At 45.2% G+C, this 15,143-nt stretch overlaps 2 protein-coding genes across 2 annotated transcripts in view; one reads left to right on the top strand and one right to left on the bottom strand.

Annotated features, from left to right (window-relative positions):
* Positions 1-1,035: 1,035 nt before the first annotated feature.
* The window catches only part of LOC136387051 (zinc finger protein 615-like), a 40,442-nt gene continuing 26,334 nt past the window's right edge, over positions 1,036-15,143 (top strand). The window contains exon 1 of the mRNA XM_066358113.1: positions 1,036-1,081. The gene's annotated coding sequence lies outside the window, so the exon portion shown is untranslated. The remainder of the gene's footprint in view (positions 1,082-15,143) is intronic.
* LOC136387055 (ubiquitin-conjugating enzyme E2 C-like) lies at positions 11,941-12,480 on the bottom strand. Its single transcript, XM_066358117.1, has 2 exons — positions 12,352-12,480; positions 11,941-12,264 (listed from the first exon to the last, which is right to left on the bottom strand). The coding sequence occupies exons 1-2, from the start codon at positions 12,478-12,480 to the stop codon at positions 11,941-11,943; spliced, it is 453 nt and encodes a 150-aa protein (XP_066214214.1).

The following is a 15,143-nucleotide window of genomic DNA, read 5'->3' as shown; positions in this document are numbered from 1 at the left end:
CATTCTCACTGAACCTTGACTATAATGGCCTCACTTTTAGTAGCCTTTCTCAAAGGACCAGATCCAGCGACAACTGCCAGTCCTATATCTACTGTTTCTTCCAGTTGGTGATGGACCAGGCTCACACTGTACTCATTTCTCCAAAACTTTTCTGTTCTCAAAACCAACTTACTGGTCTTGGCCAGTTGGCTCTGAGGCTGGCGTGTGGAAATCCCAGGTAAGATTGTTGGCTAGGGCACACAGCAGAAATATCCATGTGCTTCTCCACCATTCGCCCCCTCCTTTCTCTCTGTCTCCTCCACTCCTGTAGTCAAGGTTCATTGAATCATGTTGGCTCAGGCGCTAGAATGGCTCCAGTTGCAATGGAGAAACACCCCAGATGGGCAGAGCATCGCCCCCTAGTGGGCTTGCCGGGTGGACCCAAGTTGGGCTCACGAGGCAGTCTGTCTCTCTGCCTCCACGATTCTCACTTGAAGAAAAAACAACAACAAAAAGCCCACTTACTGCATTAATATCTCTGCTGGTAATTTCCTGTTGTCCTGCCTTTACAAGATGTATAAATGTTTCTCTACAATATTTTATTCTAGACTGTTTATATGAACTCCTGAGCTCCTGAACATTTCAATTATTTAAGAAAAAAAATTTTTAATGCCAACTTAAAAGACTTCTATGGCCATATGGCATTTTTTCCGAGCCCACTGAGTGCTTTCAGCTTCGGAGCTATTTTCCCTCTGAAAACTTAGTCTCTGAAATTACAGACTTGCTACAAGAGTCAAATACCAGAAAACGAGATAATCTGAAAATCTTCCCACCTTTCAGCCACCCAGGCTTCATTGTGTCTCCTTTCCTTCCGTGCCGCGTCAGCTTTTCCAATCTAGCGGCCCCCGTGCAGCTCCGCTGAACGAGCCGGCAGGAACACACCAGCTCGGAGCGCAGTGAGAGAATTGCTGGCCTTCCTCGAACCCTTCAGATCCTCGTCGGCCGCCGTAGGCTGACAAAAAATTCGGTGACGTAGCCAGAACCCGAGTCAGGTTGCGGAAGTGTAAAGTTTAGACTTGCCTCGTGGGCTACAGAAAACAAGGTCGGTGCGCTCTTGTCCTTTTAAATTTTCAGAAACATTTTGTCGGTGGCAGATTTGTCTCACATCACACACAGAGTACCTGACATCAGGGGGTGGAAGTGGTGCAGTGTGGACCCTGGAAGGATGGCGGTGGGAGGAGTCGTGTGGAAGGAGCTCCCAGGTATTTCGGAGGAAGCAGGTGACTGCCTGTCTTTAGTTTGAGTAGCTTTGGGGTCATTTAGCGACTAAGGGTCTGTAGACAGTAACTACGGTGTCCCGACTGTCCTGGTCTCTGCGGGTCACACTGTATGTAACGGCTGGAGGCATTTAGTATGATCGCGGTGTCAGGATCAGGTTCGGGATATAAAGGACTCGGGATGGTCCTCACGTGAGGGTGGCTGGTCCCGCTGTGGGAATAATAAGGGAGTGTGGTCAGTGTCTGAGGTGCAGACGGTGTCGTGATGCTGCAGCTTTGGAGGCCCAGGCTTCCAGGGTGGTGATTGGGATGAGGTTCCAACCTCTGCGTTTGGGACGGAACGGAATCCATAGCCTTCCACCGCTTGAGTATATGGCGGTTTAACCAACTGTTAATTAAACTTGTGTTGTTTGTACTTTGGCTTGTTAGGAATAATGCTGCTGTGAAAAGTTTTATACATAAGTCCTGGTACAGATAAGCCTTTATTGGCTAATGGGTACATATAGCTTAGATCAGGGGGCCACATGCAGCCCCCTGAGGCTATTTATCCGGCCCCGCTGCACTTCCGGAAGGGGCACCGCTTTCATTGGTGGTCAGTGAGAGGAGCACATTGACCATCTCATTAGCCAAAAGCAGGGCCATAGTTCCCATTAAAATACTGGTCAGTTTGTTGAATTAAATTTACTTGTTCTTTATTTTAAGTATTGTTTTTTTTCCCGTTTTGTTTTTTTTACTTTAAAAAAGATACATGCAGTGTACGTAGGGATTTGTTCATAGTTTTTTTTATAGTTCGGCCCTCCAACGGTCTGAGGGACAGTAAACTGGCCCCCTGTGTAAAATGTTTGGGGACCCTGGCTTAGATAAAACCTCAGAAAAGGCGGTCAAGCCCAGGGCAAGCAGATAGATGCCCTCTATGTTTTAGCTTTTCATACAGGGGTCGCCTAACTGCAGTGGAGAGTCACACCCATCGGTCATTTTTGGTTGACACTTTCATGCTGCAAAGGCAGAACTGATTCCTTCTTTATCTGTTTTTTTGCAGAAAATATTTGCAAACAGCTGCTCTTTTTTTTTTTTTTTTTACAGGGACAGAGAGAGAGTCAGATAGAGGGATAGATAGGGACAGACAGACAGGAACGGAGAAAGATGAGAAGCATCAATCATCAATTTTTTGTTGTGACACCTTAGTTGTTCATTGATTGCTTTCTCATATGTGCCTTGACCGCGGGCCTTCAGCAGTCTATGAGTAAATCCCCGCTCGAGTCAGTGACCTTGGGTTCAAGCTGGTGAGCTTTTTTTTTGCTCAAGCCAGATGAGCCCGCACTCAAGCTGGCAACCCTGGGGTCTCGAACCTGGGTTCTTCCGCATCTCAGTCTGACGCTATATCCACTGCGCCACTGCCTAGTCAGGCTGCTCGTTTTTATTTATGTCAATTTTTTTCATTTATTCATTTTTGGAGAAGAGGGAGAGAGGAGAGAGAGACAGAGAAAGAGAAGGGGGGAGGAGCTGGAAGCATCAACTCCAGGTCGACGCTTTATCCACTGCGCCACCACAGGTCAGGCAAGCTGCTCTTTTTTATTTTTCTGAAGCTGGAAACGGGGAGAGACAGACAGACTCCCTCATGCGCCCGACCGGGATCTACCCGGCACGCCCACCAGGGAGCGACGCTCTGCCCACCAGGGGACAATGCTCTGCCCCTCCGGGGTGTCACTCTGTCCCGACCAGAGCCACTCTAGCGCTTGGGGCAGAGGCCAAGGAGCCATCCCCATCGCCCAGGCCATCTTTGCTCCAATGGAGCCTCGCTGCAGGAGGGGAAGAGAGAGACAGAGGAAGGAGAGGGGGAGGGGTGGAGAGGCAGATGGGCGCCTCTTCTGTGTGCCCTGGCCGGGAATCGAACCTGGGACTTCTGCATGCCAGGCCGACGCTCTACCACTGAGCCAACCAGCCAGGGCCCAGCTGCTCTTTTTTAATATGTAGCAATGGACACTTTTATAAATTTCCCAAACCGCACACTTTCTTACTTGCTGATGTAATGTTCATTTTATTTAATATCATTCCCTCTGGCAGGTGACTCATATTCCCTCCATAAATTAAGTCCTGCTGTCTCTTAGTCAAACGTGATGCAATGTAGGAGTTCCAGTCCCGGGATGTCAACCTGATAATTGGATAACCTGGAACCACCAGGCAGCAGAGGGAAAAGATCTGTTTATTACTTACTAGTGCAGCCTGCTGGTACCCGGGGGCCAACAAGAACCACCCCTGAGCAGCTCCCTCCCTCCTCTTTCTGTACCTTCTGAGTCAGGAGAAAGCCACACTAATAATAGCAGAAAACAGTGGCTTGTATATGGGAAAGTCTTACTTCCCTTCGGTACACTTTCTTGGAACTTCTGAGGACCAGGCTATGTGTCTTCCTCCTTAGGTTGCTGGCCTGCCTGCCATGTGGTATTTGTGAGGGGTAAGAGCCATATCCAACACGGACCCCACACCTAGTGACTGAGTGTGTATTAAATGAGTTTAGCCTTACCGCGAGGTAGTGCACCATGGATAGAGTTCCCACTTGTGAGGCCGAGGAGGCATGCTCAAAACCCAAAATATGGGGCTTGAGTAGAAAGGTCACTGGCTTGAGCAAGGTGCCACTACCTCACCTAGACGTGCCTTCCTTATTTAAGGCACATAGGAGAAAGAATCAGTGAATAACCAAGGTGCAAGTAGAAGTTGGTGCTTCCCATTTCGATCTCCCTTCCTTTCTTTCTGTACTGTAAATCTGTTTCTATTTCTCACTAAATAAGTAAATAGATAAATAGATAGATAAATAAATAAATTTAGTTACATGGTGCATGCACTTCTTTCTAGCTATATAAATGAAAATGTGTTTAGTGCATGCATTGTCTTTTTAAAATAAGTAGTTCCTAAATATCGCGTTAGTTACTTTTCTTACTGTTTAGTTTACTGTTTTTTGTTATCTCAAGCATCAGCTCCACTCGCCAGTGTGAAATAGGAAAGTGGGATTGTAGTGGACATCTGCGTCCTGTTGCCTTCTCAGAAATTTCACCTGCCACAGTGTCTGCAGTTAACAGTTTTTATGAGGATATTTTCATAAAATATGATCCATCCAGTATCGAAATTTAATGACATAAAAATATTTATAGTATTCTTTTTTATTTTATATTTTTAAATTTTAGAGAGAGAAGGAAGAGAGAGAGAGAGACAGAATCCTGGATTCATTTCTGTATGTTCCCTGCCCGGGATCAAACTTGCAAGCTTTGTGTATCAGAACGACGCTCTCACCAACTGAGCTATCCCCAATAGGGCGGTAGTATTCTTAAAGACCAGATAGGCTATTTAATATTGTTTATGTTTGCCATTAATTCTTTTCATACTTTGTTTGCTCAAGATTTCTGTCACTTCATCTCACTACAAGTACACATATTTTATTGGTCTTTTTAAGGCGGAATCCTTGTAGCCTGGGGCTTGGTTTTGGGATTAAGCCTTTCCCACCCTTTTTGATGTGGGTGGTGCAATCCAATCATGCCTCAGAAGGTGACTTTGGTTGGAGACTTCCCTACTTTGTATATTGGATTAAAGGTTGTGAAGCTACACTGTAAAATGGGGGCAAAACGGGACTTGGCGCTTGGTTCCTGAGGTTAGCATGAGAGAGCGGAGAGAGTAGAGCCAGCAGCTAAAGGAGGCCACGTGAGGAGGCCAGGAGAAGCAGCCAAGATGGCGGAGTGCTGAGTGAGATGCCAGTCTGTGTAGAGTTTGTATCTGGGATAAGGAAGAAATGGGGAACTGAGGAGAATAAGGTTGGTGAGCTAGAAACCTTTGATTCTAGGAAACTCGGATAAGTCAGTGGCTTTGTGAGCACTGAGTGTGACTGGGTTTTGGAGCCCAGTGTGTATTTTTACTTGCCCGCCGGGTGCAAGGTAGGATAAAGGCTATGGCCCACAAGTTTTTGAAAAGCTTTTGGTATAGTTGAGCTCTTTCATTAACTTGTTAATTTAATGTATAAATTAGTTTGTATTGAAGCAATATTTACGTATACTGTATATGTATATATGTCCGGATCACATATCATATATATGAAAAGTTGATACCGTGGGACGAACCTAAAACACGAGGCTTGTGTGTTCCAAAAACAAAATTTATTTGAAAAGGCTGAGACCATGCTGTGACGGCCACAGAGAGGGTTGGAGTAGGGTATTTATAATTTAGTCAGGGGTTTTGGTAAAAGCAGCTGGCATTACTTACTGCCGGTATATGTACAAAGTAATATTATTTCCGTGTGGATTGGAGTGATGCCTCGGTTTCTCCAAATTGTTTATCTCCCGGCTCAACTGTCTACAGGAGGCCTGTGCTAGTTCCAAAGATCCCAGGTGCCTCACCCCCCACACAGGCTTCAAGCAAGCGAGTCCCGCATCCTGCCACGGGTTTGCAGCATCTCTGGGCCAGTAGCTAGGCTTTTACAAACTATTATTGTACTTTAAATTCCCCTAATTGTCAGGTCTCTTCCCGATATAAGCCTTCCCTGACATTTCTGCAGAGATAAACTTATTGCTACATTTTCAAGACATGGCCAGGGAGCCAATAAGAGAGAATAGCACAAGGCAATTAACTACAACCTCACAGAGGGGGAGGAAAATGTTCTGTTTTGAACCCAACTAAGAAATTGGGTGAGGGGTGTAAGGCTAGTGGTTGCAGCCCTGGTTGTGCAGATGCAGGTTCCCAATGTACTCGAGCAATTGGTAAAGGAACTGTGGGGCCAGAAGAAGGTGGGCCATTCTGTTTATTAAAGCCTCGTTATCGCGGACAGCAAACAGGGCTCCCTGTCCACGACTCGGTCTGCAGTTCCACAACCCAGGCTCATTCTCCGGACTCACCTTCTGGATCACAGGTCTCCACCAGTGTCACCAGGCCTGCCAAGCCCGTCAGCTCTCGCTCTCTCTCCCCCTCCCTCTCTCCCTTTCTCTCCCTCGCTCCTTCTCCCTCTCCCTCTCCCTAGCTCTGGACTCTCCAGCAAAACAGACTAGGTGGAAATACCCCTTCTCCTGCAAACAATAGCAAAAAATCACTCCTCCCCATAGAGACAGGCAATCTGCCGCCCTGAGGGCAAGCAGCAGCTTTCCATAGTCTATACACACAGGGCGCTGCCCCAGTACAAGCAAGCAAAACTAAAAAAACACCTGTTACCCCAGAGGGGAATATAATTTTATAGAAGACTCTGGTTTTAAAAGCGCCCTGAACCTTACATTTCAGCCTTTTGTTGTTTATGCTAAAGGGATGAAGGTCTCATCACTTTCTGTAACTCCTTCCTGCTAGTTAGGGTCTGTGAAGTATTTATGGAAAGGTGGATAGAGGAGAGTCAGCAGGCCCGGACTGATATGAAAATGTCCTTAGGCCGTCACTTGCTAAGGAACTGGTTGGTATTGGCGTTGTTGCACAGCCTGGGGGAGGAAATTGCAACCTGTGGTTTCTGTACCCTCTGTCTTAGTCAGCCTCTTTATAGGACCTCTGGTGCACAGGGTGAAGCAGCAGCCTGCAAGAATGAACACTTCAGCCTGACCAGGCAGCAGCACAGAGGATAGAGCGTTGGATTGGGATGCGGATGGAGAGGACACAGGTTCGAGACCTCAAGGTCACCAGCTTGAGGCCGGGCTCACTGGTTTGAGCAAACTCACCAGCTTGGACCCAAGGTCACTGGCTCGAGCAAGGGGTTACTTGGTCTGCTGAAGGCCTGTGGTCAAGGCACAGATGAGAAAGCAATCAATGATCAACTAAGGGGCTGCAAGGAAAAACTGATGATTGATGCTTCTGATCTCTCTCCATTTCTGTCTGTCTGTTCCTATCTATCCCTCTCTCTGAGGTTAGGGCAGAGGTGGCTGGTCCTCCTGAACCTGTCCTAACTCCCGAAGTTATTTTGAGGGATACCAAGAGAGGGTTGAGCTGCACTGCCCTTCTGTGCTGGAGTTGCTGAGTCACTGGAATGGGGAGAGACTGGTTGTTGAGGTCTACATCACCATTGGGAGAGAGGAATGTTAAAGCACAGGCTCCTGCCCAGGTAGTAGGAAGGCCAAGGTAGCATCTTCCCTGCAGAACAACAACATTCCCTGTTGTGTCAGGCAGAGAGGGAGATGAATTGAGAAGAGATGAGTATAAGGTATTTTTCCCCGCCGAGAAGGAAGGAAGAGGGCCCGATCCGCAAAGTGTGGAATAATAAACAGCTTTATTGAGTACAGAATGCATATCCCACCGGGCAAGGTTCCCTGGCCCCGAGGAAAGAAAGATGGAGGAGAGATGGAGGTCAGGGAAGTTGCAAAGATTAAACCATATGAGATATTTAAAGGGTCCCTCTAGGGAAGTGGAGCTACTATGACGAGGTGAAATTTCACTGGCTGGCAGACAAACACTTCTTTCCAAATGGTTCCTGGGAAGCTTCCTTTGGCCGGCTTGATTGTGGGCGGTCCTAATCAAAGTGGGCGGGTCTGAGTTCTCCACATGACCATCCCCCATTATCTACCGACCTTACAGTGAGAAAGAGGGTAGGGAGGTGTGCTCCATTCTTGGGGTTCTGCTGTGCAGACTGATCATGTAGACGCTATTCCTGCTCCAATAAGGGGAGAGAGATGGGTAGTTGCTTGTTGAGTGCAGTGAAAGTAAGGGGGACAGCAGGGTGGGAGGTGATCCAGGGGAGAGAGAGAAAGAGAGATAAGAGGAATTAAAAGAAGGGGCTTGTAATGTAGGAAAGGAGGGAAACCGGACTGGAAGGAGTAAGTAGCCGTTTATCTCAGGAGGGACCTGGTGTCTATTTGCTGAGAGGAAAGTGTGGTTGTTAACTGTCGAGTGACAGTGATCTTGCATGTTGTGTTGGCAGAGGCCACGTGGAGTGTTTCTGATGTTTTGGTGAAGCATCAGGGGGCTTGACTTACCCTGTGCTCTCCATATGGAGCACTTTCATGATTTTCTTTATAGGTTTATCATACATTTAATTGGTCTTAATCTATTTTTAAAGATTTTGTTTATTTATTTTTAGAGACAGAAAGAGAGAAGGCAGGGAAGAGCGGGCAGCATCAACTCCCATATGTGTTTTGACCAGGCAAGCCCAGGGTTTCAAAACCAGAGACCTCACCGTACTAGGTTGATGCTTTGTCCACTGCGCTGCCACAAATGAGGCATCATTTTCAATTTTTATACTTTATTTAATTTTGCCTAATTTTTTCTGTATCAACTAATCATACATTTTTTAATGTCAGGCTTTTTTTGCTTAATTTGAATGTGGTAGGTGATTTTTTTTTTTTATGTGTGTGTGTGTAATAAATGTCAGGTCAATTTATTCTATGATGCTTACACAGTAAATATTTTTGGAGTTGCAAGCCATGGAAGATTTCTTCCATATGCTTCACAAAGGAAGGTGTTTTTTGGCCTGACCAGGCAGTGGTGCAATGGCTGGATCATCTACCTGAGCCTGAGGACTCGGGTTTGAAACCCTGATTGCTGGCTTAGCACAGGGTCATCGGCTTGAGGGTGAAATCATAGACATGAGCCCAATGTTCCTGACTTCAACCCAGTGGTCGCTGAATTGAAGCCGACGGTTACTAGCTTGATGAAGGCGTCTCTGGCTCAGTTGAATCTCCCTAGTCGAGACACATACGAGAATGATATCAATGAACAACTAAAGTGCCGCAGCTAAGAGTTCATGCTTCTCATCTCTCTTCCTTCCTGTCTTTTTTTTCTTTTTACAGGGATAAAGAGAGAGTCAGAAAGAGGGACATATAGGGACAGACAGACAGGAACGGAGAGAGATGAGAAGCATCAATTATCAGATTTTCGTTGTGACACCTTAGTTGTTCCTTGTTAGCTTTCTCATATGTGCCTTGACTGCAGGCCTTCAGCAGACGGAGTAACTTCTTGCTCAAGCCAGCGACCCTGGGTCCAAGCTGGTGAGCTTTTTTGCTCAAGCCAGATGAGTCCGTGCTCAAGCTGGTGACCTTGGGGTCTCGAACCTGGGTCCTCCGCATCCCAGTCCGATGTTCCATCCACTGCGCTACCGCCTGGTCAGCCTTTTCCTTCCTGTCTTTTTGTCCATTTGTCTCTCTGTCATTTCACTTAAAAAAAAGTGTTTTTTGTTTTACTATCCTTTAGAAATGTTAAAAGTGCTAAGGTGGTATTTTTCCCGTAGCATGCCGTAGTCTGAGTGCATGGCAGTTGTTCCTACCGATAACTGAACTTGTGTTGTTTGCAGTCCAGATGGTTAGGATCCAGCTGCCGTGAAAACCTTGTACTTCTGTTTCAGCAGTGCACTCTTTTGTGTGTGTTCCAGGGAGTTGCATGGGGAAAAGTACATAGTTTAGACCTTTTCTTCAGAGTGAAAGTGCTGTATCTTAGTGTGTTTATAACTTCAGTCCGAACAGATGATACGGAAATGTTTTCCATAGTAGATGTACCCTTTACATTTCCTCCAGCCTACATATTATTAGTTTATAGCAGAGGTAGTCAACCTTTTTATACCTACCACCCACTTTTGTACCTGTTAGTAGTAAAATTTCCAAACCGCCCACAGGTTCCACAGTAATGATGATTTATAAAGTAGGGAAGTATCTTTACTTTATAAAATTTATAAAGCAGAGTTACAGCAAGATAAAGCATATAATAATAACTTACCAAGTACTTCATATCGGATTTTCGCTAAGTTTGGCAGAATAAATCTTTATAAAACAACTTACTATAGTTAAATCCATCTTTTTATTTATACTTTGGTTGCTTCCTACCGCACACCATGAAAGCTGGAATGCCCACTAGTGGGCGGTAGGGACCAAGTTGGCTACCACTGGTGTATAGTGTGGTTTATGTGCCTCTTAAAATCTCTTCATATCTTATCACTTTGAGAAATTTTCTCATGTCTTTTTTATTTATTTATATTTATTTATTTTCTGATTTCGGAGTGAGAGAACAGGAGAGAGCGAGAGATAGAAACATTATTCTGTTCCTGTGTGAGCCCTGATGAGGGATCGAACTGCCAACCCTGAGCATCGAGACGACCCTGACCAACCTGGCTATCTGTCCAGGGCCCAATTCTTTCTTATTTTTATTTTTAAACTTTTATTCATTGATTCGCAAGGGAGAAAAAGTGAGAAAGTAGAGAGAGTGAGAAACATCAATTTGTTGCTTCTCTCATCCCTGCATTCACACTGGTTGATTCCTTTATGTGCTGCAACTGGAAATCAAACCTGAAATTTTTCCCTGGCCTGTTTACTCAGCTGTGAAATATTGGCCCTACGACCCGGTTTTGATTACCCGACAGGGCACAGAGGAGCAATGCCCGTCCTGTACTCCACCACTCTCCCTCTCGCTTCGCTCTTTCTCTCACCTTCTACAGCCATGACTCCATTGGAGCAAGTTGGTTCCAGATACTCGCAATGGCTCTATGGCCTCCACCTCACGCTGTAAAAATTGCTGAGCGATAGAGCAATGACCCAGATGAACAGAGCAAGGCCCCCTAGTGAGGTTGCCAGGTGGATCCCTGTTGGGTCACATACAGATGTCTGTTCCTACCTCTCCTCCTGTCACTGAATGAAAAACAAACTAGCCTGCAACCTTGGCATATCAGGACTGTGCTACAACCTATTGAGGTACTTGGCCCTGTTTTTCAGTATCTGAAAGTATTATGTAATGCTCCATTAGAGCCGTCTGCCAAAATGATGTTTCTGTGTCTGAGACAGGGTTCCATCTTCTTGTCCACCCCTCTAGCATGGATGTCTTATTGTCCCAAAACCATTTTAATCCCCTTCCCTGCAGAACTTCCTGTGCCGTCACATGCTGTCTATGCGTGAGTCTGTGCACAGGCATGTTTTACGCTGCTTTGGCTGGTCTGTCTATTGTACTGTCTGAATTATAGTGACTTGAAGCTCTCATTAACCGATAGAGAAATTCTTTCAAATTTTAAGAATGAAAATAGATAACAGTTTAGGATTTTCATTGGCATTTCACTGGGTCTATATATACATTTTGGAGACATGACATATTTATTTACTTATTTATTTATTTAGACAGAGTGCAGAAGATAGAGAATCATCAACTTGTTTCACTTAGTTGTACACCCAGTGATTGCTTCTCATATGTTACCTGTTTCTCCTGGGGCTCTTCTGGTGACCTAATGATGAAGCTAGTACTTCCAGGACTGAACCGGCGACAGGACTGCTCCAGGGAGTCACTCTATCCACTGAACCACCAGCCAGGGTGTAGACATGACATCTTTACAATGCTTTCATTTAGGAATAATGTTCACAGTCAAGCTTTCCATTTATGTCAGTCTGTTAACATTTCCCTCCAGCCCTTCCTGGCTAGCTCGGTGAGTTAGAGACCAACTAGAAGCACAGAGGTTGCTGGATCAATCTCCGGTTGGGACACATACAGGAACAGATCAACGTTCCTGTCTTTCTCTTTCTGTTTCTCTCTGCTAAAATCCATAAATAACAATTTAAAATATCTTCTTTCCTTATTTCTTTTTTTTTTAAAACCCAAAATATATTCATTTAATATAGTCACCACAGAATCTCAACCAGAGACTTAATTAAAAAACAAAACAAATATATATCACAGCTGAAGATACAGAGTCCTATACAGAAATCAAGGCAAGGACAGACCATCTAAGGAAAAAATAAAAAGCCCAAGGACAGAGACAGGACAGCCCAGGTCAGGGATCTTGGCTGGAGACCTGTTTTGTGTAGGTTTCTTGCAGGTACTTCTTAAAGTCTGCGGGGCTTTTCCAGAGCTGGACAGCATGTGTGTTCAGTGGGCTGTCAGGGTTGGGTTCTCCTAGCAGGCTCTGGATTGAGAGCACAATGGTCCTCACGTCATATAGGGCAGACCACTTGTCCTTTAGGTTATCCAAGCAGAAGTTACCCTGGGTGTCCACATTGGGGTGGGAGCAGGGTGTGAGAAACTTCACTGTGGGTGCGCAGTATGGGTAGCCCCTGCGGAACGCTAGAAAGAGCTCATATCTCAAGTCTTCATATACTGTGCCAGCTGCTCCATGGATGGTGCCCACCTATTTGAAAAGGTTGTCTGATTCTGGGAAGGCAGAAATTCCTTTGTCTCCAGACATCATGAGGGTCATCACTTCCTGCTGTGACCTCTTGCCCACGGGGCCCTGGGCAGCTCCCCCACTGGGCTGGGCTCCTTTATGAGCTGCAGCAACACTGGCAGTGGCTGGGTTGCGGTTCTGTGAGGCCATCCGAGCAGTGCTGACAGGAACACAGACTCTGAGAGCACGATTCTAACTGCGCGTATTTTTGTTTTTTACTAAAAAATGATTTTAAAATTATTTTTTGTGATAGAGACAGAAAGTGGGCAAGATAGGGACAGACTGGATGCGAGAGAGATGAGAAGCATCAATTCGTTGTTGTGGCACCTTAGTTTCTCAGTGATTGCTTTCTCATATGTGCCTTGACCAGGGGGCTACAGCAGAGTGAGTGACCCCTTGCTCAAGCCAGTGACCTCAGTCTCAAGCTGGTGAGCCTTTCTCAAACCAGATGACCTTGCACTCAAACTGGCAACCTTGGGGTTTTGAATTTGGGTCCTCTGCGTCCCAGTCTGACGCTACATGCACTGCGCCACTGCCTGGTCAGGCTGATTTTAAAATTTTCTAAATTTTATTTATTGAGAGCATTGGCCAAAAATGTGGAAGTTCCAGATTTGATTCCAGGCCAGGCACACAGGACAAGCATGCATCAGCTTCTGCACCCTCTCCCCTCTCCTCTCTCTTGTTCTCTCTCTTCCTCTCCCACAGCCAATGCTCCATTGGAAAAAAGTGGGCCCAGTTGTTGAGGATGGCTCCATGGCCTCCGTCTCGGGTGCTAGAATGGTTCTGGTTGCAATGAATCAATGCTCCAGGTGGGCAGAGCATCACCCCTTAGTGCAGGGGTCCCCAAACTGCGGCCCCCTGAGGCCATTTATCTGGCCCCCGTCGCACTTCCGGAAGGGGCACCTCTTTCATTGGTGGTCAGTGAGAGGAGCATAGTTCTCATTGAAATACTGGTCAGTTTGTTGATTTAAATTTACTTGTTCTTTATTTTAAATATTGGATTTGTTCCTGTTTTGTTTTTTTACTTTAAAATAAGATATGTGCAGTGTGCATAGGAATTTGTTCGTAGTTTTTTTTATAGTCCGGCCCTTCAATCGTCTGAGGGACAGAGAACTGGCCCCCTGTGTAAAAAGTTTGGGGACCCCTGCCTTAGTGGGAATGCCGAGTGAATCCCGGTTGGGTGCATGCGGGAGTCTGTCCCTTTGCCTCCCCACTTCTCAGAGGAAAAAAAATTTTTTTCCTATTAATAGTGATAGCAAGGGAAATAGAGATAAAACAAACATACATTATTTTGTTGTTCCACTTATTTATGCATTCTTTGGTTGCTTGTACATGCTCTGACCAAGAAAGAAACCCGCAAACTTGTCTTCTCTGCATGGTGCTCTAGCCAACTTAGCTAACTGGCCAGGGCTTGGATGAGTATTTCACATTTTTTTCCAGCCTAACCTGACTATAGCACAGTGCATAGAGTGTCAGTCTGGGACGCAGAGGATCCAGATTTGAGACCCCGATGATGCCAGGTTGACCTCGGGCTCATCTGGTTTGAGCCCAAGGTTGCTGGCTTGAGAAAACGGTTACTTGGTCTGCTGTAGCCCCCCAGTCAAGACACATGTGAGAAAGCAATCAACAACCAACTAAGGTGTCACACAAAGAATTGATGCTTCTCATCTCTCTCCCTTCCTGTCTGTCCCTCTCCCTGACACTCTTGTCTCTGTGACAAAAGATATTTCCATTGATTTGAGAGAAAGAGGAAGGGAAAGATAGAGCAGAAGAGAGAGAAGTATTTCGTCATTGTTCCACTTAGTTCCATTTTAGTTGTGCACTAATTGCTAGCTTCTCTTATATACCCTCAGTGATGGAATAATGCTATATCCGCATAGCCACCTGACCAGGCCTTAACGTAATTTTAAATTATATTTTCTTTTCTGTAATCATGAGAATTGTGTACTTCAACACAACTGTTAGTTTTCATCTTTAATTTTCTGCTCTGAGAACTCTGGCTAATTTGGGTTCAGGAAGATTGTTTCTCGTATGCTTTTATAAGTTTTATACTTTCTCATATTATACTTAAAACTGTAATCTATTCTGACTTAATTTTTCTTTATGACTAGAGTTAAGGGTCTTAATTTATTTCCTTGCCACTAGGTATACAATGATCCCAGCATCTTCTGATGAAAGACTTATCCCATTGGTTTATCCTGGGACTTTGGTGAAAAAGTAATTGATGGTAATATATTTGGATTCTCAATTCTGGTGGTGCCTTTCTCATTGCTGCAGAGAAATGGAGCCCCACTTTACTGGCTTTGCCCTCAGTGGCTTTCTTCAAGATCTGGTACCACAACTTTAGATCGTCTAGGCCGCTCTTCCTCTCTGGTGGGTGATGACCAGCCTCACTCAGTACCCATTTCTCCAAGTCTTTTTCTGGTCTTAAAAATATTATGAAAACTTTTGCAAGCAGTTCCAGGTTGGTGTTCCTTTACAAGATGTATGACCTCTTCACTGTAGAGTATCATTCTCTGCTGTTACACCAATTCTAATCTCTTGACCATTTCAAAATTTTTAAAAGAACTCACTTTTTAAAAATACAAACTTTAAAAAAACTGCTGTGTCCATGTGCTATTTCTGCTGAACCACCGAACAAAACTTAGCTTGCTTCTTCGGTTTCCTCTGGAAGCTACAATCTCTGAAAATACCCTCGCTTTCCACTCCAGATATAATGCCCCAAAAAAGGATAATCTGAGGACCTTCCCACCTTTCAGCCAACCCAGGGTACAGGCTGCAACTTTGTTGCTTTCTTACATAGGGCTTTAGGT

The sequence above is a fragment of the Saccopteryx leptura genome, unplaced genomic scaffold, assembly GCF_036850995.1.
Source record: "Saccopteryx leptura isolate mSacLep1 unplaced genomic scaffold, mSacLep1_pri_phased_curated manual_scaffold_56, whole genome shotgun sequence".
NCBI lineage: Eukaryota > Metazoa > Chordata > Mammalia > Chiroptera > Emballonuridae > Saccopteryx > Saccopteryx leptura.
The sequence above is the reverse complement of the archived record's forward strand: the minus strand, read 5'-3'. Positions and strand labels throughout refer to the sequence as shown.